Source organism: Salvelinus alpinus, chromosome 13 (genome assembly GCF_045679555.1).
Source record: "Salvelinus alpinus chromosome 13, SLU_Salpinus.1, whole genome shotgun sequence".
NCBI lineage: Eukaryota > Metazoa > Chordata > Actinopteri > Salmoniformes > Salmonidae > Salvelinus > Salvelinus alpinus.
The window spans coordinates 16,572,134-16,595,577 of record NC_092098.1 but is presented as its reverse complement, the minus strand read 5'-3'; the positions used below and the strand labels follow the sequence as shown (position 1 = coordinate 16,595,577).

At 43.2% G+C, this 23,444-nt stretch overlaps 1 protein-coding gene across 4 annotated transcripts in view; it reads right to left on the bottom strand.

Moving 5' to 3' along the window:
* The window catches only part of LOC139537203 (kinase suppressor of Ras 1-like), a 45,882-nt gene extending 25,959 nt beyond the window's left edge, over positions 1 to 19,923 (bottom strand). For 2 of the 4 annotated variants that reach the window (XM_071338254.1, XM_071338255.1), the window contains exon 1: positions 19,398 to 19,923. In XM_071338254.1, coding sequence (XP_071194355.1) covers positions 19,398 to 19,607 — 210 coding nt within the window. In that variant the 5' untranslated portion in view covers positions 19,608 to 19,923. The remainder of the gene's footprint in view (positions 1 to 19,397) is intronic. The other 2 variants (XM_071338253.1, XM_071338256.1) reach the window with 1 other exon arrangement.
* Positions 19,924 to 23,444: the final 3,521 nt, after the last annotated feature.

Below are 23,444 nucleotides of genomic sequence, written 5' to 3'. Positions count from 1 at the left end.
GTGTTGTTTAATTCTGTTGGGACATATTCATTGGCTAAATTAAGTTCGAGCTGTCTTTTTAATTGTGCTCAGTATTTAGTTTAAGACAGGTTATAAGTAGGCCTTTTGTAAAATAAATAACATTTGCCTATTGCTGTCATTTGTTGGGTACAGTAGGCAATAGCCTTCCTTCGTAGGTTTAAACCAGTTCAAGTGTTTTTTTGCTTCTGTTGAGCCATTTTCTTTGGACAAATTAAGTTCCAACTGTAATGTTGTGTTTGCTGTGATATAATATCTGCTCATATTTTCCAAATAAACTAATGGCTCGACTTACTTTTGACAATAACTTTTGTGAAGGTTTGGTGTGGCTATTAGCCTATTATACTGCAGGCTTATGATATGAAGGCAGTGCGCACCTGCGCTGCATCGGACTCCGACAGATGATCTCGAGGTGAGGAAGAATGTTTTAAGCCTACCAGAGTTAATCCTATAATTTAACAATATAATACTTATCTTTATAAAAAATATTGTGATCGAAAAATTGCGAATTAGACTTTCTGTAGGCCTATATCTTCACACAGTAGCATATCTGACAAGGATAAAGAGATGTTGGTGTTGGTATCGTAGCATGCTGCCGGCATATCTCCATCTCTCGCTCTCTCTGGGGCTAGGCCTAAGCTTCTCTTTATCTATATACTTAACAAAAATACAAACACGCAACAATTTAAAAGATTTCACTGAGTTACATTTCATATAAGGAAATCAGTGTATATATACACATACATACATACATACATACATAATACATACACATATATACATAATACATACATACACACACACACACACAGTTGAAGTCGGAAGTTTACATACACTTAGGTTGGAGTCATTAAAACTCGTTTTTCAACCTCTCCGCAAATGTCTTGTTAACAAACTATAGTTTTGGCAAGTCGGTTAAGACATCTACTTTGTGCATGACACAAGTCATTTTTCCAACAATTGTTTACAGACAGATTATTTCACTTATAATTCACTGTATCACAATTCCAGTGGGTCAGAGGTTTACATACACTAAGTTGACTGTGCATTTAAACAGCTTGGAAAATTCCAGAAAATTATGTTATGGCTTTAGAAGCTTCTGATAGGCTAATTGACATCATTTGAGTCAATTGGAGGTGTACCTGTGGATGTATTTCAAGGCCTACCTTCAAACTCAGTGCCTCTTTGGTTGACATCATGGGAAAATCAAAAGAAATCAGCCAAGACCTCAGAAAAAAATGTGTTGACCTCCACAAGTCTGGTTCATCCTTGGGAGCAATTTCCAAATGCCTGAAGGTACCACGTTCATCTGTACAAACAATAGTACGCAAGTATAAACACCATGGGACCACGAAGCCGTCATACAACTCAGGAAGGAGACGCATTATGTCCCCTAGAGATGCACGTACTTTGGTGCGAAAAGTGCAACTCAATCCCAAAACAACAGCAAAGGACCTTGTGAAGATGCTGGAGGAAACAGGTACAAAAGTATCTATATCCACAGTAAAAACGAGTCCTATATCGACATAACCTGAAAGGCCGCTCAGCAAGGAAGAAGCCACTGCTCCAAAACAGCCATAAAAAAGCCAGACTTCGGTTTGCAACTCCAAATGGGGACAAAGATTGTACTTTTTGGAGAAATGTCCTCTGATCTGATGAAACAAAAATATAACGGTTTGGCCATAATGACCATCGTTACGTTTGGAGGAAAAAGGGGGAGGCTTGGAAGCTGAAGAACACCATCCCAACAGTGAAGCACAGGGGTGGCAGCATCATGTTGTGGGGGTGCTTTGCTGCAGGAGGGATTGGTGCGCTTCACAAAATAGATGGCATCATGAGAAAGGAAAATGATGTGGTTATATTGAAGCAACATCTCAAGACATCAGTCAGGAAGATAAAGCTTGGTCGCAAATGGGTCTTCCAAATGGACAATGACCCCAAGCATACTTCCAAAGTTGTGGCAAAATGGATTAAGGACAACAAAGTGAAGGTATTGGAGTGACCATCACAAGCCCTGATCTCAATCCTATAGAAAATGTGTGTGCAGAACTGAAAAAGCGTGTGCGAGCAAGGAGGCCTACAAACCTGACTCAGTTACACCAGCTCTGTCAGGAGGAATGGGCCAAAATTCACCCAACTTATTGTGGGAAGCTTGTGGAAGGCTACCCGAAACGTTTGACCCAAGTTTAACAATTTAAAGACAATGCTATCAAATACTAATTGAGTGTATGTAAACTTCTGACCCACTGGGAATGTGATGAAAGAAATAAAATCTGAAATAAATAATTCTCTACTATTATTCTGACATTTCAAATTCTTAAAATAAAATGGTGATCCTAACTGACCTAAGAGAGGAATATTTACTAGGATTAAATGTATTTGGCTAAGGTGTATGTAAACTTCCGACTTCAACTGTACACACACACACACACACACACACACACACACACACACACACACACACACACACACACACACACACACACACACACACACACACACACACACACACACACACACACACACACACACACACACACACAACAAAAATATAAATGCAACATGTAAAGTGTTGGTCCCATATTTCATAATCTAAAATAAAAGATACCAGAATTTTTCCACACAGACAAAATGTTGTAGACAAATTTGTTTTACGCTCGAGGCGTCACTACAGACTCCCTGGTTTGAATCCAGGCTGTATCACATCCAGCCGTGATTGGGGCGATGCCCAAACGGCCCAGTGTCGTCCGGGTTTGGCCGGGGTAGGCCGTCATTGTAAATAAGAATTTGTTCTTAACGGACTTGCCTAGTTAATTAAAAGGGTTCATATTTAAAAACTACAGATGAAATAAGTTATGACAAACTTCACAGGGTGGTGAAAGTGCACGGTGCTCTTGATGCTCCTTTCCAATAAATATTGAGGGTCTTATTTTGGTGACATGATGATCAATGCTTGACCGACGTTTGACAAATAAAAATATTCTCACTCTTTTCCATAATAATCTCATGTTAACTAGCCTACCTGCACTGTACCCACACAGCCTACCTGCACTGTACCCACACAGCCTACCTGCACTGTAACCACACAGTCTACCTGCACTGTAACCACACAGTCTACCTGCACTGTACCCACACAGTCTACCTGCACTGTACCCACACAGCCTACCTGCACTGTAACCACACAGTCTACCTGCACTGTACCCACACAGTCTACCTGCACTGTACCCACACAGCCTACCTGCACTGTAACCACACAGTCTACCTGCACTGTACCCACACAGCCTACCTGCACTGTACCCACACAGCCTACCTGCACTGTACCCACACAGCCTACCTGCACTATACCCACACAGCCTACCTGCACTGTACCCACACAGCCTACCTGCACTGTACCCACACAGCCTACCTGCACTGTACCCACACAGCCTACCTGCACTGTACCCACACAGCCTACCTGCACTGTAACCACACAGCCTACCTGCACTGTACCCACACAGCCTACCTGCACTGTACCCACACAGCCTACCTGCACTGTACCCACACAGTCTACCTGCACTGTACCCACACAGCCTACCTGCACTGTACCCACATAGCCTACCTGCACTGTAACCACACAGTCTACCTGCACTGTACCCACACAGCCTACCTGCACTGTAACCACACAGCCTACCTGCACTGTAACCACACAGTCTACCTGCACTGTATCTGTGAGCTGTTGGCTAGAGCACATTTGCCAAGACCAGAGTAGACACATTTGCTATTTAACACAACAGTTTCTGTGACAACTATCGGTACATGAAAACTTAAGCTAAAAAGTCAACTTTGTGTGCACCAAGTCATCACACACAATTTGTTATCCCCAACAAGTCAGTTTGGTGGAAACATATCACTGGTGAAAAAAAATCTGCATATTTTCTTAAAGCAGATTTTAGAATATTCACATGAACATCTTTTGCCAATTGGATGGAAACCTAGTTAGTAACACTGACTCAACCAATGATGCAGAGGAAGCATAGGCTACTCATCAGTGATGGCCAATGCGCTCATGCCACTATCTCGAGATAAGCTATGTTGAAAAACAGTGCTGTTTACTCAGAATCGCTGAAGTGGTTTGCTTCTACAGACAGATCAGTCTTCTCTTTTCAAAAGTAGGTATTTGCTTTCCAAACGGTAGGCCTACGATTCTCTCGTGAGTGTATTTAGATTTTTGTGAAAGGAAAACTGACCGCTGCACCCAAACATAGAAATATAACCCATAGATGGCAGTTCCTATTCAAGTCAGGACGGGAAGCCATTGCAAGTGTACCCATGAGTTTAACAGTAAAGGTGCCAGGGTTAGAGGTTCCAAAATATTTCTATGGATTATATCGATGGCCACAACGCAACAAGCTGTTCTATATTTGGTGTATTATTTGGAATAATTGTATTAATGTCTGCTCGAAGAAGAAGAAGCAGAAGCAGCCACATTTGGGCAATTTCTTTTCAATTTCTCACAGCTATGCCCACCAGTCACCTCTCGAGTGCTGGAGCAACAATGAGCTGAGCATGCCTTTTCTCAGCTCATTCACTCACACACACGTAGTACACACTGTAGAAACATAGACACACTTTGGGCGAGAGAAAGTGCGGCCTTGGGATGAAAGAGGCAGCTTGGCTCTGCGGCAGCGGTTAACAAAGGCCTCTCCACTGCAGGCAAGAGGAGAGAGTAGAAGGGAGAGAAGGGAGCATAGAGGAAGAGAGGAAAGGAGAGAAGGCGTCTGGAGGAGGACCTGAGGAGGGGTCAGGTCAACGGCCTGGGCAAAGGGGCTCTCCATAGACCACTCCAGCTCCTCGGCTGCCAGACAAGTGCTAATTGTACTGAGGGCATAGATCACACTCCTCAATAAAAGCTCAATTTCTATTCTTCCCCTGGACGTGTGACTGGGAGAAAGAACCCCAGTCTATTTGAGAATTGAATAAACTGAAAGTGTGCTAAAGAGAGTTGACTCGAAGAGAACTTGATATGATCTGACATTGCTCGTCCATTTATTTATATATTGTTAATACCATTCCTTTACTTAGATTTGTGTGTATTGTTGTGAAATTGTTAGATATTACTTGTTAGATATTACTGCACTGTTGGAGCTAGAAACACAAGCATTTCGCTACACCTGCAATAACATCTGCTAAACACATGTATGTGACCAATACAAATGAATGGGAAGCAGCATTTTCTTTTTGACTAGACCCATTGAATGGTACTATGTCCAGTGAATGTATATTACCGAATCCCTTCAAATACAGACTGTCTGACAGGGCTGGTTAAAGGGAGCCCTATCCTATCCTATTCATATAGGCTACCATGCCCACAACTCCTTATATTGACACAATGTGTCTGGACTTTAACCATTGTTCTGGGTGCAGGCATTTGACCTTTGAGGTTAGCCAATGAGAGGCCTCATGCTGTGGGTGGACAAGAGGGCCAGTAAGCTTCCTCCTGCCGACAACATGCTCTCTTCACTGTATCTCTTCTCTTAGTGGAGAGACAGGATGTAAGCTTAAATGGAGAAGATCTACATGACATTTCCCACAGAGCAGGAATGACACTAGATTAATTAGACTTCTGTCAGAACTTCTCTCTGTGTAGTTTAAAGGGTCAGGAGACATTTTAACTGCAAAAACTATTTAACATTTGTATTAGGCCTACTGAGTAACAGCCAACGTGACGATTTGCTCCTCATATTTTGCAACTGTGAGTTGCAGATACAGTATTTTTCAGTCTCATTTGTGGAACATAATGTTGTTGTGTAGTTGGACACCAGAGACATCCGTCACGAGAACCACACACACACACACAAGATAGATGGGGATCATTCAGGCAGCACAGTGAACAATACACGGGTGCAAGAGTGTTGTCAGGTTACCTAGCAACCTCACTCCAGAGTCGTCAGCAGCATTGTTTAGAGTGGGATTTTACCATAGACAAGTAACAGAAAATCTGAGACCGTACACCTCGACGTGGAATATCTATTAAAAGTACACCTCAGACTAGACACAATTCTGCATTTCTGCTAAATAAAACACATGTATCTTATTAGGTAACATTTGAATAACAGCCCATTTTCTATAGAAAGATAAAAAGCTAGAGTAGCGTTGTACCATTCCACAGATCCCAGACATGACGTGTGTTATAAAAAACTGAAATCCTCAGTGGGCTTCAAAATGTTAGATTCACAGATCGATAGATTCTTCAGTTGTGATGATCATTAAACAACAGGTTCTTCAACTGTGATGATCAGTTAACAACAGGTCTGTGTTAGGTAGAGGATGGAACTCATGGACTCATTTAGATGGGAGCCTGGTGGGGGATGGAACTCATGGACTCATATAGATGGGAGCCTGGTGGGGGATGGAACTCATGGACTCATTTAGATGGGAGCCTGGTGGGGGATGGAACTCTTGGACTCATTTAGATGGGAGCCTGGTGGGGGATGGAACTCATGGACTCATATAGATGGGAGCCTGGTGGGGGATGGAACTCATGGACTCATATAGATGGGAGCCTGGTGGGGGATGGAACTCATGGACTCATTTAGATGGGAGCCTGGTGGGGGATGGAACTCATGGACTCATATAGATGGGAGCCTGGTGGGGGATGGAACTCATGGACTCATTTAGATGGGAGCCTGGTGGGGGATGGAACTCATGGACTCATATAGATGGGAGCCTGGTGGGGGATGGAACTCATGGACTCATTTAGATGGGAGCCTGGTGGGGGATGGAACTCATGGACTCATATAGATGGGAGCCTGGTGGGGGATGGAACTCATGGACTCATTTAGATGGGAGCCTGGTGGGGGATGGAACTCATGGACTCATATAGATGGGAGCCTGGTGGGGGATGGGGTAGCCTGACTGGCCTCAGATCCCACCTGTTAGTCTGAAAATGGGGGTTAAACACCACCATGGAAACGCTTTAGTGCCTTGAGGAGATGAGTGACAGCCAATACGAACCAAGTCACCAGAGAGCAGCCAGAGAGACACCAGAACACCTGTCTGACACAGGGGACAAAGTCCTACTGTTCCACTTGTTTCCTCAAGATTCGGCAGAAATAACCGTCTTGTACTCTCATAAACATTGGATGACAGCCTTACTTTGATGTCTTTGCCAATGACAGCATTGCCTCTCTGCAGGAGAATTGTGCAAGACTTCTTTCCCAGGGAAACAGAACTTACACTATGAGGAGGTAATATCAGATTTCTCAAAGATAAAACAATCAGAGTCATCTGTGGTAATAGAAGCCCCCTTCAAATGTACATGACTCTCTGCAGTTTCTATTGTCACATGTTATGTGCCATTATCCTTTGGTCCCCTCAGAACTGTACAGCAGTTTTTAAAGGCATCTGCCGTCTGTGGTCATGGTGGGCATATGACCCACATGGATTCTGAATTTGCCCCACAGAAGCCCACAAACTGCACTATTCCCATCTGGTATTATGTGCTGGCTTTTGTCTTCACAATTGTAAATGAAACCATGATCAACGCTCCATTTTCAAGAGCAAAATAAATGTTCCAGTGTGTCTATGAGTGCTTGATGGTTCTCTTCCAAAACATTGTTTCAGTCAGAAAATACAAATGTACAAAAATAAAAAAATACATGTCTTTGTAACTGGAGTAGGTACAAGAACTCATCAGTACACAATAGTATCACCATCAAGCAGGCAGGACCATGTGACAAGCAGGCAGGACCATGTGACAAGCAGACAGGACCATGTGACAAGCAGGCAGGACCATGTGACAAGCAGGCAGGACCATGTGACAAGCAGACAGGACCATGTGACAAGCAGGCAGGACCATGTGACAAGCAGGCAGGACCATGTGACAAGCAGGCAGGACCATGTGACAAGCAGGCAGCACCAAGTGACAAGCAGGAAGGACCAATTGACAAGCAGGCAGGACCAAGTGACAAGGAGGCAGGATCAAGTGACAAGGAGGCAGGATCATGTGACAAGCAGGCAGGACCAAGTGACAAGCAGACAGGACCAAGTGACAAGCAGGCAGGACCAAGTGACAAGCAGGCAGGACCATGTGACAAGCAGGAAGGACCATGTGACAAGGAGGCAGGACCATGTCACTTGGTCCTGCCTCCTTGTCACAAAGAGGAAGGACCAAGTGACAAGGAGGCAGGATCAAGTGACAAGCAGGCAGGACCAAGTGACAAGCAGGCAGGACCATGTGACAAGCAGGCAGGACCATGTGACAAGCAGGCAGGACCATGTGACAAGGAGGCAGGACCATGTGACAAGGAGGCAGGACCATGTGACAAGGAGGCAGGACCATGTGACAAGGAGGCTTTGTTGTGTTTTGCCTTTTCGCCTATAGCTTCATCTGCCCTTATCCGCTGGCCCCATGCGGTCCATGGTAGCATTAATAAAATGTGGGCGGCCCCCGTCACCGTCACCGTGTGCACTGTGATCTGGCAGATAATGAACATGGCACATTAAGGCCTTAGTGATGGGCCTAAATGTTAACAAACGGCTGTGACGTGATGCTGCATATTAAGCAGCCCCAGGTAACAACATGAATATGCCACAAATCACCACAGCCCACCACCATTGTGGCACGATGGATGGAGGCACAGTGACGCATGGTGCAGGGAGGGAGGAAGGGTCACATGTGCTTTGTGGCGGGGCTGGGCGCCCATCGGCCGTGGGTGACTGTCAGAGACAATGGCCCACTGCGCTGACCCCTCCGTCATCGCTGGCTGACCCCACAGGGAGGGGGAGGGGCTGGGGGATTGGTTGGCTGCTGCCACTAATCCTCTGTCCTTATGTTGTGTAAGGTTAGTCCCCGTCTGGCTTGTCCCAGCGACAGCCCCAGCAACACACAGCAACACAGCCCGGCCTTGCCGACACACACCATACAAAGCTCAGAAATAGCTTGGAATCTTAAGTGTGTGAACATTACTGCTCATCTTGATAAGCAATAATGACTTTAAAATGAATCACTTCAACACTGCTTTATTGTATGCTCGCTCAAAAAAAGAAGAAGATCATACCACCAAGACATACTAACCTCCCCTGTTATTGGCAATGGTGAGAGGTTAGCATATCTTGGCGGTATGATCTTTGACCCTCTGTAACTTTCTCATTCATCATTAACCACAATTAATTCTGGGTTATCCGTAGTCTTGGTAGCATCCACATTAACGTAAGTTTTTATAAACATATTGTTTTCTTATTTACAATAATAGTGATTCCAAAATGACAATACATTATGTACCATTCATTTCTACTGGGCAGAAAATAATCTGAAACACGGCAAATGCATCCAACAAGTTTGTAGAGTGACAAGCTTGATGTAGTCATTACGTACTAGGAATATGGGACCAAATACTACACTTTTAGATACTTTATTTCTAAGAATCTTTAGGGCTGTCAATAATTTTGCCCCTACCTTTGAGAAAAAAATGTATTACTTGTTAAAGAAAATCTCTTTCTCTGAGCAATTATATTAGTATAAAATAATATTTACCCATTTTTTGGAGTGCAAAATATAGCTCAGTATTTTTTTAAATTATTTTCTACAGTTATAATTGCTAATTTTTGATCAAGCGTGTCAATAATTTCGGACCCCAATTTACTGCCGTTTCAAGAAATACAACACAATAGGACAATTTAGGGATTGCAATTGCATCAAGGCCCTGAATCAATTGCAGCCTCTTCACATCAATTGGAAGATCATTGTTGAGTGTTTTGGGTTACACGTTGACACGAGTCAGTTAGAACAGCATGGGGGCGGGCTAATGACTGTCTTCTCCCGAGTTACATTTGAAACCACACATGCATTATTATCTAACCAGGCAATTCCCATAGAACTTAAGAGTAGGAGTTCGAGCTGGTGTTGCATCATTCTCTGAATCTAAATGGTTCTCTAAATCTAAGGCGCTTTCTGTTAGAGTGCAACGCATCATTATTTAAGAATTTAGATTAAACTGAATTCAATTGAGAAACTCAAAATGCCTCAAATACATTAGTGTAACCATGCTGCATATAGAACCTTTCTAACAGGAATGAGGAATAGGCACTGTTCCTTATTCCACTTCAGTAATAATAACAAAGACATGCCCAATTCTGTTACTAAGCAATTACAAAGTTATTGCAGATTTATTACACAGGTATAGAAGCAACTGTATGTAAAATGTTACCCAAATGTAATATATCCGATCTGGAAATGGAATTATGTCATGGTCCTTGAAGAAAGGAAGAAACAAAGAAAGGAATGGGTAGGAAGGAAGCTTGTTTGAACAGGGCAAAGAAACCCCTTGTTTTTTTGCCATGTCATACAAATCCTCCTTCCCCATTACACAAATACTGCAGACCTCAAAATGACCAGATGCAGAGTAACACTACATCCTCAACATGTTTAAGAATAGCTCAAAGGCCGCCTGCTGGGGTAAAACGACCATGATTTCCACACAATGCAATCCGACTGCTGGATTGTACCGTTTGCTTTCCCAATACAAAAAGAGGAAACCAAAATAGTGTGGATAATGCTGCAATGATTTGCTTGTGTTTCTTCTCTGGCGATGGCCATATTCTCCCCAGTCGGTCTCCTCCTAGGCCTCAGACAGACACAGCAGTTGCTATGTCATAAGAAGCAGCCCAGCTGATTGGCTTTGATCCCCTCGCCCCCCCCTTCCTCCCTGCTCTCCCCTCTCAGCATAGCCTCTTTGCGCGTCATTTGATTTCCTTATTTAACAACCAACCCTGAAAATGCGTAGGAAGAAAGACGTCTAAATATAGACACAGCCACAATAGCTCACACCACGAGCGCCGCAGCAAAACTCTTTCCAACGCCATGAGAAGACAAAACAGATGATGCATTTCTATCTGCTGATCATTAGGTAGGCTCAGGGATGGATTATCTGCACAGATAACATGGTGATGCATTACTCCAAAAGACTCACGGAAGAAAATGTATATCAAGAGACACTAGGCAAGCAAGATTCAAATGAGGAGTCAGAAGTCTGGTTTTTGTGACCGATATAATATAATCTCTATCATGTTATATGTCTATATAGGCTAGGCTACATACAGTGCATTCAGAAAGTATTCATAACCCTCGTCTTATTCCACATTTTGTTGTGTTACAGCCTCGAATTCAAAATGGAATCAATCTTTTTTTTCTCTCTCCACACAATACCCCATAATGAAGTGAAAACACGATTTTAGACATTTTTGCAAATGTATTGAAGATCAAATCTCATTTACGTCAATACACGATACAATCACCTTTGGCAGTGATTACAGCTGTGAGTCTTTCTGGGTAAATCTAAGAAATTTGCACATCTGGATTGCACAATATTTTGCACATTATTCTTTAAAAAAATTCTTCAAGCTCTGTCAAGTTGGTTGTTAATCATCGCTAGACAGCCATTTTCAAGTCTTGCCATAGATTTTCAAGACGATTGAAGTCAAAACTGTAACTAGGCCACTCAGGAACATTCAATTTCGTCTTGGTAAGCAACTCAAGTGTAAATTTGGACTTGAGTTTTAGGTTATTGTCCTGCTGAAAAGTGAATGTCTCTCAGCGTCTGTTGGAAAGCAGACAACCAGGTTTTCCTCTAGGATTTTGCCTGTGCTTAGCTTCATTCTGTTTCTTAAAAAAAAAAAAAAAGAGTAACTACTAGGGTTGAGAACGGTTGGAAATTTTACACTAAGTTTCCAGAATTTTTCCATGGGAAGTTAAGCTCAGGAATTTGAGGAATTTAGCTTATATTCATCAAAAAAGTTAGCTTATAACAGTGAACCTTTTTTGTGGGATACACATAAGGCAGGTCTAGGTCTTGTGGCATATTTTGGTTAAACTATCCCCAATTCAATGGAATTGCAACCCTCTGCATGCACAGTGCATTCTTCCATCACATGTGCAGTGCACTCTTCCATCACATGTACAGCTGATTCTCAAGATCTTGCACACTAATGAGATGCTATTGAGCCCACACTACTACACTGTCTGAGCCAAGGACTACATGCTTTCTGGTAAGTTGATTACAATACTGGGTGGGGTGAATATATTTTATGACATACATGATTTTTTGTTAACTAGTAAATAGCAGCCTACAGCAAAGTGTGTTTAAATCATTTCTAACTTGTGAACAATTTCTGCTAGTTAGTTTTTGCTACCATGTGGGATTTAAATGCTTGACCTGTTAATTCACCTGTTTCCATACATGTTTCATTTCAAACATATACAGTGGGGCAAAAAAGTATTTAGTCAGCCACCAATTGTGCAAGTTCCCCCACTTAAAAAGATGAGAGGCCTGTAATTTTCATCATAGGTACACTTCAACTATGACAGACAAAATGAGAAAAATAAATCCAGAAAATCACATTGTAGGATTTTTAATGAATTTATTTGCAAATTATGGTGGAAAATAAGTATTTGGTCACCTACAAACAAGCAAGATTTCTGGCTCTCACAGACCTGTAACTTCTTCTTTAAGAGGCTCCTCTGTCCTCCACTCGTTACCTGTATTAATGGCACCTGTTTGAACTTGTTATCAGTATAAAAGACACCTGTCCACAACCTCAAACAGTCACACTCCAAACTCCACTATGGCCAAGACCAAAGAGCTGTCAAAAGACACCAGAAACAAAATTGTAGACCTGCACCAGGCTGGGAAGACTGAATCTGCAATAGGTAAGCAGCTTGGTTTGAAGAAATCAACTGTGGGAGCAATTATTAGGAAATGGAAGACATACAAGACCACTGATAATCTCCCTCGATCTGGGACTCCACGCAATATCTCACCCCGTGGGGTCTTGCAGGAAATCACACACAGAACGAGCAGTATGGCTGGTGGCATTGTCATGCTGGAGGGTCATGTCAGGATGAGCCTGCAGGAAGGGTACCACATGAGGGAGGAGGATGTCTTCCCTGTAACGCACAGCGTTGAGATTGCCTGCAATGACAACAAGCTCAGTCCGATGATGCTGTGACACACCGCCCCAGACCATGATGGACCTTCCACCTCCAAATCAATCCCGCTCCAGAGTACAGGCCTCGGTGTAACGCTCAAACCCACCATCACCCCTTGTGAGACAAAGCCGTGACTCGTCAGTGAAGAGCACTTTTTGCCAGTCCTGTCTGGTCCAGCGATGGTGGGTTTGTGCCCATATGCGACATTGTTGCCGGTGATGTCTGGTGAGGACCTGCCTTACAACAGGCCTACAAGCCCTCAGTCTAGCCTTTCTCAGCCTATTGCGGACAGTCTGAGCACTGATGGAGGGATTGTGCGTTCCTGGTGTAACTCGGGCAGTTGTTGTTGCCATCCTGTACCTGTCCCGCAGGTGTGATGTTCGGATGTACCGATCCTGTGCAGGTGTTGTTACACGTGGTCTGCCACTGCGAGGACGATCAGCTGTCAGTCCTGTCTCCCTGTAGCGCTGTCTTAGGCGGCTCACAGTATGGACATTGCAATTTATTGCCCTGGCCACATCTGCAGTCCTCATGCCTCCTCGCAGCATGCCTAAGGCACGTTCACGCAGATGTGCAGGGACCCTGGGCATCTTTCTTTTAGTGTTTTTCAGAGTCAGTAGAAAGGCCTCTTTAGTGTCCTAAGTTTTAATAACTGTGACCTTAATTGCCTACCGTCTGTAAGCTGTTAGTGTCTTAACGACTGTTCCACAGGTGCATGTTCATTAATTGTTTATGGTTCATTGAACAAGCATGGGAAACAGTGTTTAAACCCTTTACAATGAAGATCTGGGAAGTAATTTGGATTTTTACAAATTATCTTTGAAGGACAGGCTCCTGAAAAAGGGATGTTTCTTTTTTTGCTGAGTTTATTTTGGGAGAGTGTGGTAAGCAGCCTGAAACCTATAGCAGTAGCATTGCACGGATTGAGGGAGACAATGCCATCCTGTCTGATGTTCAGACTGCTTGAAGATGTCAGAGAAGAAATCCGTACTGCCCTGCCCACTTCACTGTTGCTCCAAGCAGAAGAAACTGCAGTTCTGAAATACATCAAAAGTGTGAAGACTTCTGCCTTAAGCCCAGAGTACATGTTGGACACTAATTATGCTGTCTCGCCACCTTGGCCTGGAAGAGGACAATGTTCTTGGCAGTCTGGCGAAGTACACTTCCAAGCAAGAACTTTGGAATGGAGATGCAATATGGCAGTCGTGCCAACATATCTCATCAGCCACCTGGTGGAAGGGACTTTGTGGATCTGAGGCTCTTTCCCCTGTTGCCTCCATCATCCTCCAAATCCCACCAACATCAGCCACCTCAGAGCGCAACTGGTCTTTGTTTGGGAACACACACACCAAAGCACACAAAAGGCTGACCAATACAAGGGTTGAAAATTGGTGGCCATCCGGGCGGATTTGAGGCTTTTTGAGCCTGATAACGAGCCAGCCTCAACAAGGTTGGAAAGTGACAGTGAAGATGAGGCCTCAGAGTCTGATGTTCAAGAGGTGGACATTGAGGAGGTCCAGGGAGAAGACAACCAAAGCTTTAGTTTGTAGACTATAATTTTTCAGATGCATGTTGAAATCTTTTTTGGGAGATGCGATGGATCATTGGGGATCATTCAATATTCCCTTTCTTTTGTTGTTCAGTGAAATCATCCCATGTGAAGAGTCAACTCATTTAATTAAAGTTCAATTCATAACTAAATTGTTTATTTTCTATTGGAAGTATTTAATCATTTCTAATTGTCTACTTATGATAAGGTAAAAGGTTTATGTTTGTCTCCATATGATAAATATATCCAATAAAAAAAATATACATTTAAATTGTATTAATATTAATTTGCATATATTTCCGTTGATTCCCATATATTCCCACAGAAATGTTCCACCTGTGACTATTCCCCAAAATGTGCAACCCTAGACACTACAATGTTGTTGATCCATCCTCAGTTCTCCTGTAACAGCCATTAAACTCTGTAAATGTTTTAAAGTTACCATTGGCCTCATGGTGAAATCCCTGAGTGGTTTCCTTCCTCTCCGGCAACTTGAGTTACGAAGGACGCCTGCATCTTTGTTGTGACTGGGTGTATTGATACACCATCCAAAGTGTAATTAATAACTTCACCATGCTCAAAGGGACATTCACTGTCTGTTTAAAAAGAACATTTTTTGAACACATCTACCAATAGGTGCTCTTCTTTGCGAGGCATTGTAAAACCTCCCTGGTCTTTGTGGTTGAATCTGTGTTCGAAATTCACTGCTCGACTGAGAGGCCTTACAGATAATTGTATGTGTGGGGTATAGAGATGAGGTTGTCATTCACAGAGTGAGTCCATGCAACTCATTATGAACTATAACAAAGGGGTTGAATACTTGTTGACTCATGACATTTCAGCTTTTCATTTGTTATTGAAAAACGAAAAAATTTGAAAAAACATAATTCCACTTTGATATTATGTGGTATTGTGTGTAGGCCAGTGACACAAAAGCTCAACTGAATCAATTTTAAATTCAGGCTGTAACAAAATGTAGAAAAAGTCAAGGGGTGTGAACAATTTCTGAAGGCACTGTATAACCTGTAAGCAAAAACCCCCCACAATGTTCAAGCTCTTTTAGAGTAACCTTCCCTGCACAGTATTTAATCTGTCCCTAGAGGCTGTTTAAATTATTATTGGATATCATCTGGTGTCATTCATTGCTAAAGTGTAACAGACATACTGATTCACAGCCAGAGAGACAACGACAGGGAGACATAACAAAGAACAGGCCAACATGGAGACAGAAAGACAGACAGAGGGGGTGTGTGAGAGATGTCAAGAGTCAGACAGGGATTAGTGTGTGAAAACTGAAGCACCACCTTGCAGTACTCCACTTGGAGAGCAAAGCACCATTATCTTTTCACCGGCAAGGCACACAGTAAAAAAACAGCCATGGATGGAGTGCCATAATAAAGCTCTTTCAGTAAGAATATAATGCGAGTTCAAGCCTCTCTTGATTGCGCTCAAGTGCGGGTCTCTGGGAGAGATGCCCCTGTTTTGCAAAACAACTGTGACAGACACTTTAACCCGTCGCTATTCACTTCTCTCATTCATCACACAAATTAACTGAGCAGTTAGGCCATTTAGCTGGATTGACAATTGATATTTTCCACTCTGCTGTTATATACGGGACTCATGGGAACACTTGTGGAGCCCTATGGGAGTGTCAAGCTGACAGGCCTGTCAGATTTCTGCCAGTTAGGATTTCATGGCCAAGCCCAAGACAGATCCGGGCGACTTATGGTTAACAGCTCTCTCTGCTCCAATTGTCACTACAATCTTCTCATACAAACAGATGGGGGTGATTCAACCCAGATGGTTCGGGCTTTTGTACCTGTGAAATACTGTGACTAAAACGAGTGCTTAAGTTTGGTGCTGTAATACTACCTATATTCTTTCCAGCATCCCCACAATTGTCTGGTTCAGGGGGCGTGTGAAGATGGGATCAGGGTATATGTACGGCCTGGAGAAATGCAGCTTCTGATTGACCATTGCTGGTTGAATGTCTATAAGGCAGGGTGAGCAGACCATAACGATCCAGTTTTCCTCAGTGATGGACATCCTGAACTAACAAGAAAACCCAGTGTGAAGGAAGAAGTGAAAGTGGCAGTGTGGTGAAAGGCGTACTGTAGAGTGAGCATAGAGCACCCACTCATTGCTTTCTATTTCTGACACTCACTTGAAGTCTTTCTTTGTCCTGAAACAGGTTTACCATAACTAGTGTTGCAGTCCAATGACCACTCAAGAAGTCCGAACCTTTTCAAAACTCAGATGTTGAAGATGCATGAAACGTAAAGAAAATGCACTCTTCAAAAACCCCTGAAGGGAAGAGTAATAGCATATGCTTTCCTCAAATAGAAACCTGACAATCTCATTCAAATGTGATGAGCATGAAAGCATATCAGTAGTATCATTCAATTTGCATAAAGAGTTGGCTATTGATACATCTTTGTGGATGTTGGTGACTGAATGCAGGCCGGACAAATGTCATGACAGCTGAGAATATTCTGAACAAAAATATAAATGCAACATGTTAAGTGTTGGTTCCAATGTTCATGAGCTGAAATAAATAAATAAATAATAAAAAAAATCTCAGAAATGTTCCACACACACACAAAAAACCTCCCAAATGTTGTGCACAAATTTGTTTACATCCCTGTTAGTGAGCCTTTCTCATTTACCAAAATAATCCATCCACCTGACAGGTGTGGCATATCAAGAAGCTGATTAAACAGCATGATCATTACACAGGTGCACAATAAAATGCCACTAAAATGCCACAGATGTCTCAAGTTGAGGGAGCGTGCAATTGGCATGCTGACTGCAGGAATGTTCACCATAGCTGTTGCCAGAGAACTGAATGTTAATTTCTCTACCATAAGCCGCCTCTCCAACATCATTTTAGAGAAGTTGGCAGTACATCCAACTGGCCTCATAACCGCAGACCATGCCAGCCCAGGCCTATGCCCTCCCAGGCCGGCCCATGGCTGTGCCCCTGCCCCATCATGTGAAATCCATAGATTAGGGCCTAAAGAAATGATTTCAATTTACTGATTTCCTTATTAGGAACTGTAACTCTGTAAAATCATTGCATATATATATATATATATATATATATATATATACACACACACACACATACGGCAAGCGGTGCCGGAGCGCCAAGTCTAGGACCAAAAGGCTCAACAGCTTCTATCCCCAAGCCATAAGACTGCTGAACAATTAATAAAAATCTTCACTGGACAATTGACATTGACCCCCCCTCCTTTTTTGTACACTGCTGCTACTCACTGTTTATTATCTATGCATAGTCACTTCACCCCTACCTACATGTACAAATTACCTCAACTAACCTGTAACCCTGCATATTGACTCGGTACAGGTGCCCCATGTATTTATCCTCGTTATTCTTATTGTGTTACTTTTTATTATAATTGTTTACTTTAGTCTAGTTGGTAAATATTTTCTTAACTCTTCTTGAACTGCACTGTTGGTTAAGGGCTTGTTAAGTAAGCATTTCACAATAAGGTCTACACTTGTTATATTTGGAGCATGTGACAAATAAAGTTTGATTTGGGATTTTGAGTGTACAAAACATTAGGAACACCTGCTCTTTCCATGACAGACTGACTAGGTGAAAGCTATGATCCCTTATTGAGGTCACTTGTTAAATCCACTACAAATTAGTGAATATGAAGGGGAGACCAGTTATAGAATTATTTTTTAGCATTGAGACATGGATTGTATGTGTGCGCCATTCAGCGGGTGAATGGGCAAGACAAAATATGTAAGTGCCTTTGAACGGGGTATGGTAGTACGTGCCAGTTGCACCGGTTTGAGTGTGTGAAGAATGGCAACGCTGCCGTTTTTTTGTGTGACGCTAAATAGTTCTCGGTGTATCAAGAATGGTCCACCAGCCAAAGGACATCCAGACACCTTGACAACTGTGGGAAGCATTGAAGTCAACATTGTCTAGCGTTCTCGTGAAACGCTTTCAACCCATGTCCAGACGAATTGAGGCTGTTCTGAGGGCAAAATGGGGTGCAACTCAATATTAGAGAGGTGTTCCTAATGTTCTATACACCCATGAGTATGTTATTGCTCTATAATAGGCTACATTTCCCGTATTATTTTATTATTGTGATATAATATTTTCCAACGGAACACTACCATATTATGGGCCTAAAGACTGGAGCCTATATGTAGGCCATCACCCGTTGCGCAATTTAAACACTGGTTCCTCAGAACTGTTTGCACACGCTACGCTACTCAACTCATCCCAGACACGACCGAAATTATTTGGTTCACACAGCCAGGTGCAGGGAACACATAAAAAAACATATTGGCCTTAATTGGCTTAGAAATATACTAGGGAAATTATCAAGATTATTGGCATGAGGAGCATTTACCATTGCCGAGAAATGCTCTGCTATTTCATGTTGTATTTCGTTTTGTCCCCGAACTTTGCTTGAAATGCGGAATCGTGAACAAGAACAGAATTAAAATGTGAGGAATTTGGCCCGTTTGTTTCCATCAGCACGCAAAACATTGCTGCAAAAATTCCGGGGTTTCCAGACAAATATTTCACCTCGAGAAAGAGGTCACAGTAACCAGATCAACGTCAGTGACAATGTCTATTTATAGCTATATCAATAGTAGACAATGTGGGAAGTCACCGTGCATGTTTAAATGTAGGCCTATTCTTTAAATAATCATGTATAGCATCGCGCAATACAGCAAACAACTGCAGTGTATTGTGCAAAACATGAGGAAATTGATGGAGCGCCTAGCTTAGCCACCAAAGAAATGCAGCCCAGGCAGACATACGTATAACTCCGCAGTTTGGACCGCCGTATTTATGCGTTTTCAAGAGTTAATTACCTCTAAAGTACGTATCTCTTGCTGTGTGAGGTCATTGGACGCGGCGCATTTGGTCCGGAGCCCCTGTAAACTGGAGATGGAGATTTCAATCATGTTCTGGATGAGTTCGCATTGGTGTAGCGCGGCCATCGCTGCGCCACCGCCACTATCCCTCTCCGACTGCTCATCACTCTCGACCATCTTTCCACCGTTATCAGACACACTCTCCATTCCTCGGCATTGGGCACGGCTTTAGGGGGTAGATGCACTTTAAAATGTTAAAATGCACATGCACCAGCTACGCAATGTTATGGAACTTAACAAATGCCCCAACATTCAGCAGAAAAAGCGCCAAATTCGGCTATAGAAATAAAAACGTTCGATATCAATATCCTGGTCCAAAGCAATTCAAAGTCCAACAGTGTTCGGGTTGTGTATTCTCCTTGCCGAGAGACTCTCTCCCCCTCCAGAAAGCTCTCGCCTAGGCTTTTATCGTCTGTCAGCTGTTGGAGACATCACAGACCCGTTGCAGTTCGGGAAATGAAGTCCTTTAATATGGCTGGGCATCCGCTGATTTGGGGCTTAATAAATACGTGTCTCAGTTTGGGCATATTGTCCTGACTAAACGTGGCTGGTTCTCTAGCCTGTTTGAGAGGACCAACAAAATATTTTCTTATAAAGGCTTGCCAACAAATTATTCCCCCCCCACACACACACACCTTGAGCTGAAGTATATCGCTCCATAGAATAAGAAGCGATGATGCCGAGATCTACTGCAGTATACTACCCAGTCATATTAGGACAATAATACTCCACAACCTGTGAACTTGACAATTACTACTTGACATGCTATAATGTGCAGAATTAGACCCAACCACATTGTGGAGTGAATCAGCGTGAGGGCCAGCAATGTTCACTCTGGATCTGTAAGCACATGTGATGTGTCCCTGGATTTCTCCATCTACATCACTTACCCTTTCCTCTCTTATTTCTGACACAGCACTATGAACAATGCCTTGCTTTCCTTAAACACACTGCCTGCTTCCCACCTTAAATTAAATGACCAGGGTGCAGGGTTTCCCCATAATGTTAACTCTGAGAGGAACAAAACTGCACATGTATGAGAGTGGGAGGGTGACAGGATCAAAAAGGCAAGATTTGAGCTGCGAGTCTGGTGAATGTAAGCCCTTATGAGTGAGCCCTGTCCTGGATAAGCACATGTGGGTGCTGTCTTATGACCACACACTTAGAAACTCCATCGAGAGAGAGCAGAGCACAACATAAGCTATTTTAGTAGGCACTCATCCTAAATGCAGATTACAAGGTAATCCCCTATAAGGTCCCACTGTCACCTTCAGGGTATGTGACTGCTCTCTTCTTGCTTTCTCAGCCCCACATAGCAATGCTGACTAGAGACACACACTGACATTAACGTGTGTCCTGGCTTAGACTCCGGAGACTCTGCCACCTTTTACATCACCTACACACTCAAAGACTAAGTCTCGTTTCCAGAAACATGGCTCTCCTTTTTTTGCGTATTGGACTGAGCTTGTTACAGTCTTGCCAAGGGTAAGGCACAGAGAGCATCAAGGCAAGCAAAGCAAATTTCACGAAGTTAGAATTCCCCCAAGGCCTCATTTACAAAAAAGCTGACAATTTGGTCTGAAAGCAATAGGACGAGTGAGGAAAGGAGGCACTTGTCAGCTTGTTGACATGACTTGCTGAGCTGAGGGTAGACACACACATCCTTTGCCAGCCTGGCGGCCTCGTACTGCAGCCCCATTGGCCAGCCAGGCTGCTGCATCTTAGCGTAGGGGCAAGCCTCCCAGGCAGCGTTGCATCAGATTCAATTGGATTGTGGACAATCTGATTGCGTGTCCTTTAGTGGTGGGGATCTCCTGAGCCAACCCTGCAGGTCTGAGGAGAGAGGATGAGCCCAGGAAGGGCCACAAACACTGGGACTGCTGCTCCATAACAACACAGCCTGCCTGGGAGGACTGCTGCTCCATAACAACACAGCCTGCCTGGGAGGACTGCTGCTCCATAACAACACAGCCTGCCTGGGAGGACTGCTGCTCCATAACAACACAGCCTGCCTGGGAGGACTGCTGCTCCATAATAACACAGCCTGCCTGGGAGGACTGTTGCTCCATAACAACACAGCCTGCCTGGGAGGACTGCTGCTCCATAACAATAACAACACAGCCTGCCTGGGAGGACTGCTGCTCCATAATAACACAGCCTGCCTGGGAGGACTGCTGCTCCATAACAACACAGCCTGCCTGGGAGGACTGCTGCTCCATAATAACACAGCCTGCCTGGGAGGACTGTTGCTCCATAACAACACAGCCTGCCTGGGAGGACTGCTGCTCCATAACAACACGGCCTGCCTGGGAGGACTGCTGCTCCATAACAACACGGCCTGCCTGGGAGGACTGCTGCTCCATACAATCTAAATTGTAAAGTCTTGAGTGTGAGGTTCACATGTCTAGTTTAGACATGTCAAGTTTAGACACATATGTAAAAGGGGACATTAAACATCCCAATCCTAACCTCGGACAGGGAGGGGGACACCAGAACCAGGCATGATCTGAGGAGCAGGGTGGACAGTCAGGCTTAGATTAAAGCTCCATCTGCAGTTGCCATGCAATTAGCAGCATAAAGGCCTGACAGGCTTAATCACACCAACATGCACGTCACTCAGCCATAGTCAGCCTTGCTTGCCCAGTTGCCACTACAACACATACAGGCTGGAGCCCCCTTCAGGACAGGGGTGGCAATGACTACCGCGGGAGGCCATGCAGAGACAAAGAAAGACTGACGGCAAGGGAGGAATAAAGAATAGAACTACAAAACAGAAGAGCAAGGATAATCAAGATACTGTGGGTAATATGGTAGAGATTAGCATGATAACAAAAGAGAAAAAACACTGATGTGTCATACAGTACTATCGGAAGAAAGGCAATGAGGAAAAAACTGCACATGGGATGCAGATGCGATGACGTTAAATACATTTGTGTAGAGCACCATCTACTGGGCAAAGTAGGTTTGCCGTTAGAGCTCAGTGGGCAAACTCCAAAACCATTAAAGATCCAATGCAGCCGTTTTGATCTCAATATTAAATTATTTGTGTAACATTTAAGTACTTTCCTGTGATTGTTTTTAAATGAAAATGGTAAAAAATAAACCAAAATAGCTTCGTAGCAAAGAGCAATTTCTCAAGGAAGAATTTTGCTAGGACTGTCTGGGAATGGGGAGGGAAATCAGAAAACTAGCTGTTATTGGCACTGGCAGAGAGGTTTGGAACTATTTCTTATATGATTTATTAACTAATTTACCCCCTGGTGATGTCACCAGGCAGGCCAACACTCCATCCCACCAAAACAAGCAGAAATTTCAGATGGTCATTTCAAATAGCTAGTACACTAAAAGGGCATTATGATAATTTTCACAATATTGTTCCAACCTCAGTGGGGTAATATATATAAAACACAGAAAAACCACATCTTCTGCACTGGGCCTTTAACTTGGTCGAAAAAGTAGAGGCAGTGAGATTGAATAATTTTACTGAGCAGCATTGATTACTATCACAAATAGTCCTTGTCAAGTCAGGAGATGCATTGGACATGAGAAACTGAATAAAATGGCAACAGTTTACATTAGGCTTATTCCAGAGAAATAACCTGTGTTAATTACCTTGTACCAAGCATGAAAGCACAGGTATTTACATAAAACAGAAATAAAAGTGATGAAGTGATATGTCTGACATACCATATTTAAAATAGAAGTAAACACCATATTTTTAGGAATTAGAATACTAATTAATCCTAGTAATTTAATAGGATATCTATGGTAAATGCAGACTCAAATAGAGCACTTAGAAGTAAACCTGCTAAAAATCAGTGGCAGTTCTCAGTCAGTGTTGATGTCACTTCCTTTAAATTAGGCATCTAGATACTGAGGCACGAGGCAACTCTGGCAGGTCCTTCACTCACACTTAATGAGGAGCAACAGGAAACAGAGACAATAGAGGGAAGGGAAAGAATGTCCGCTCACAATGTTATATTC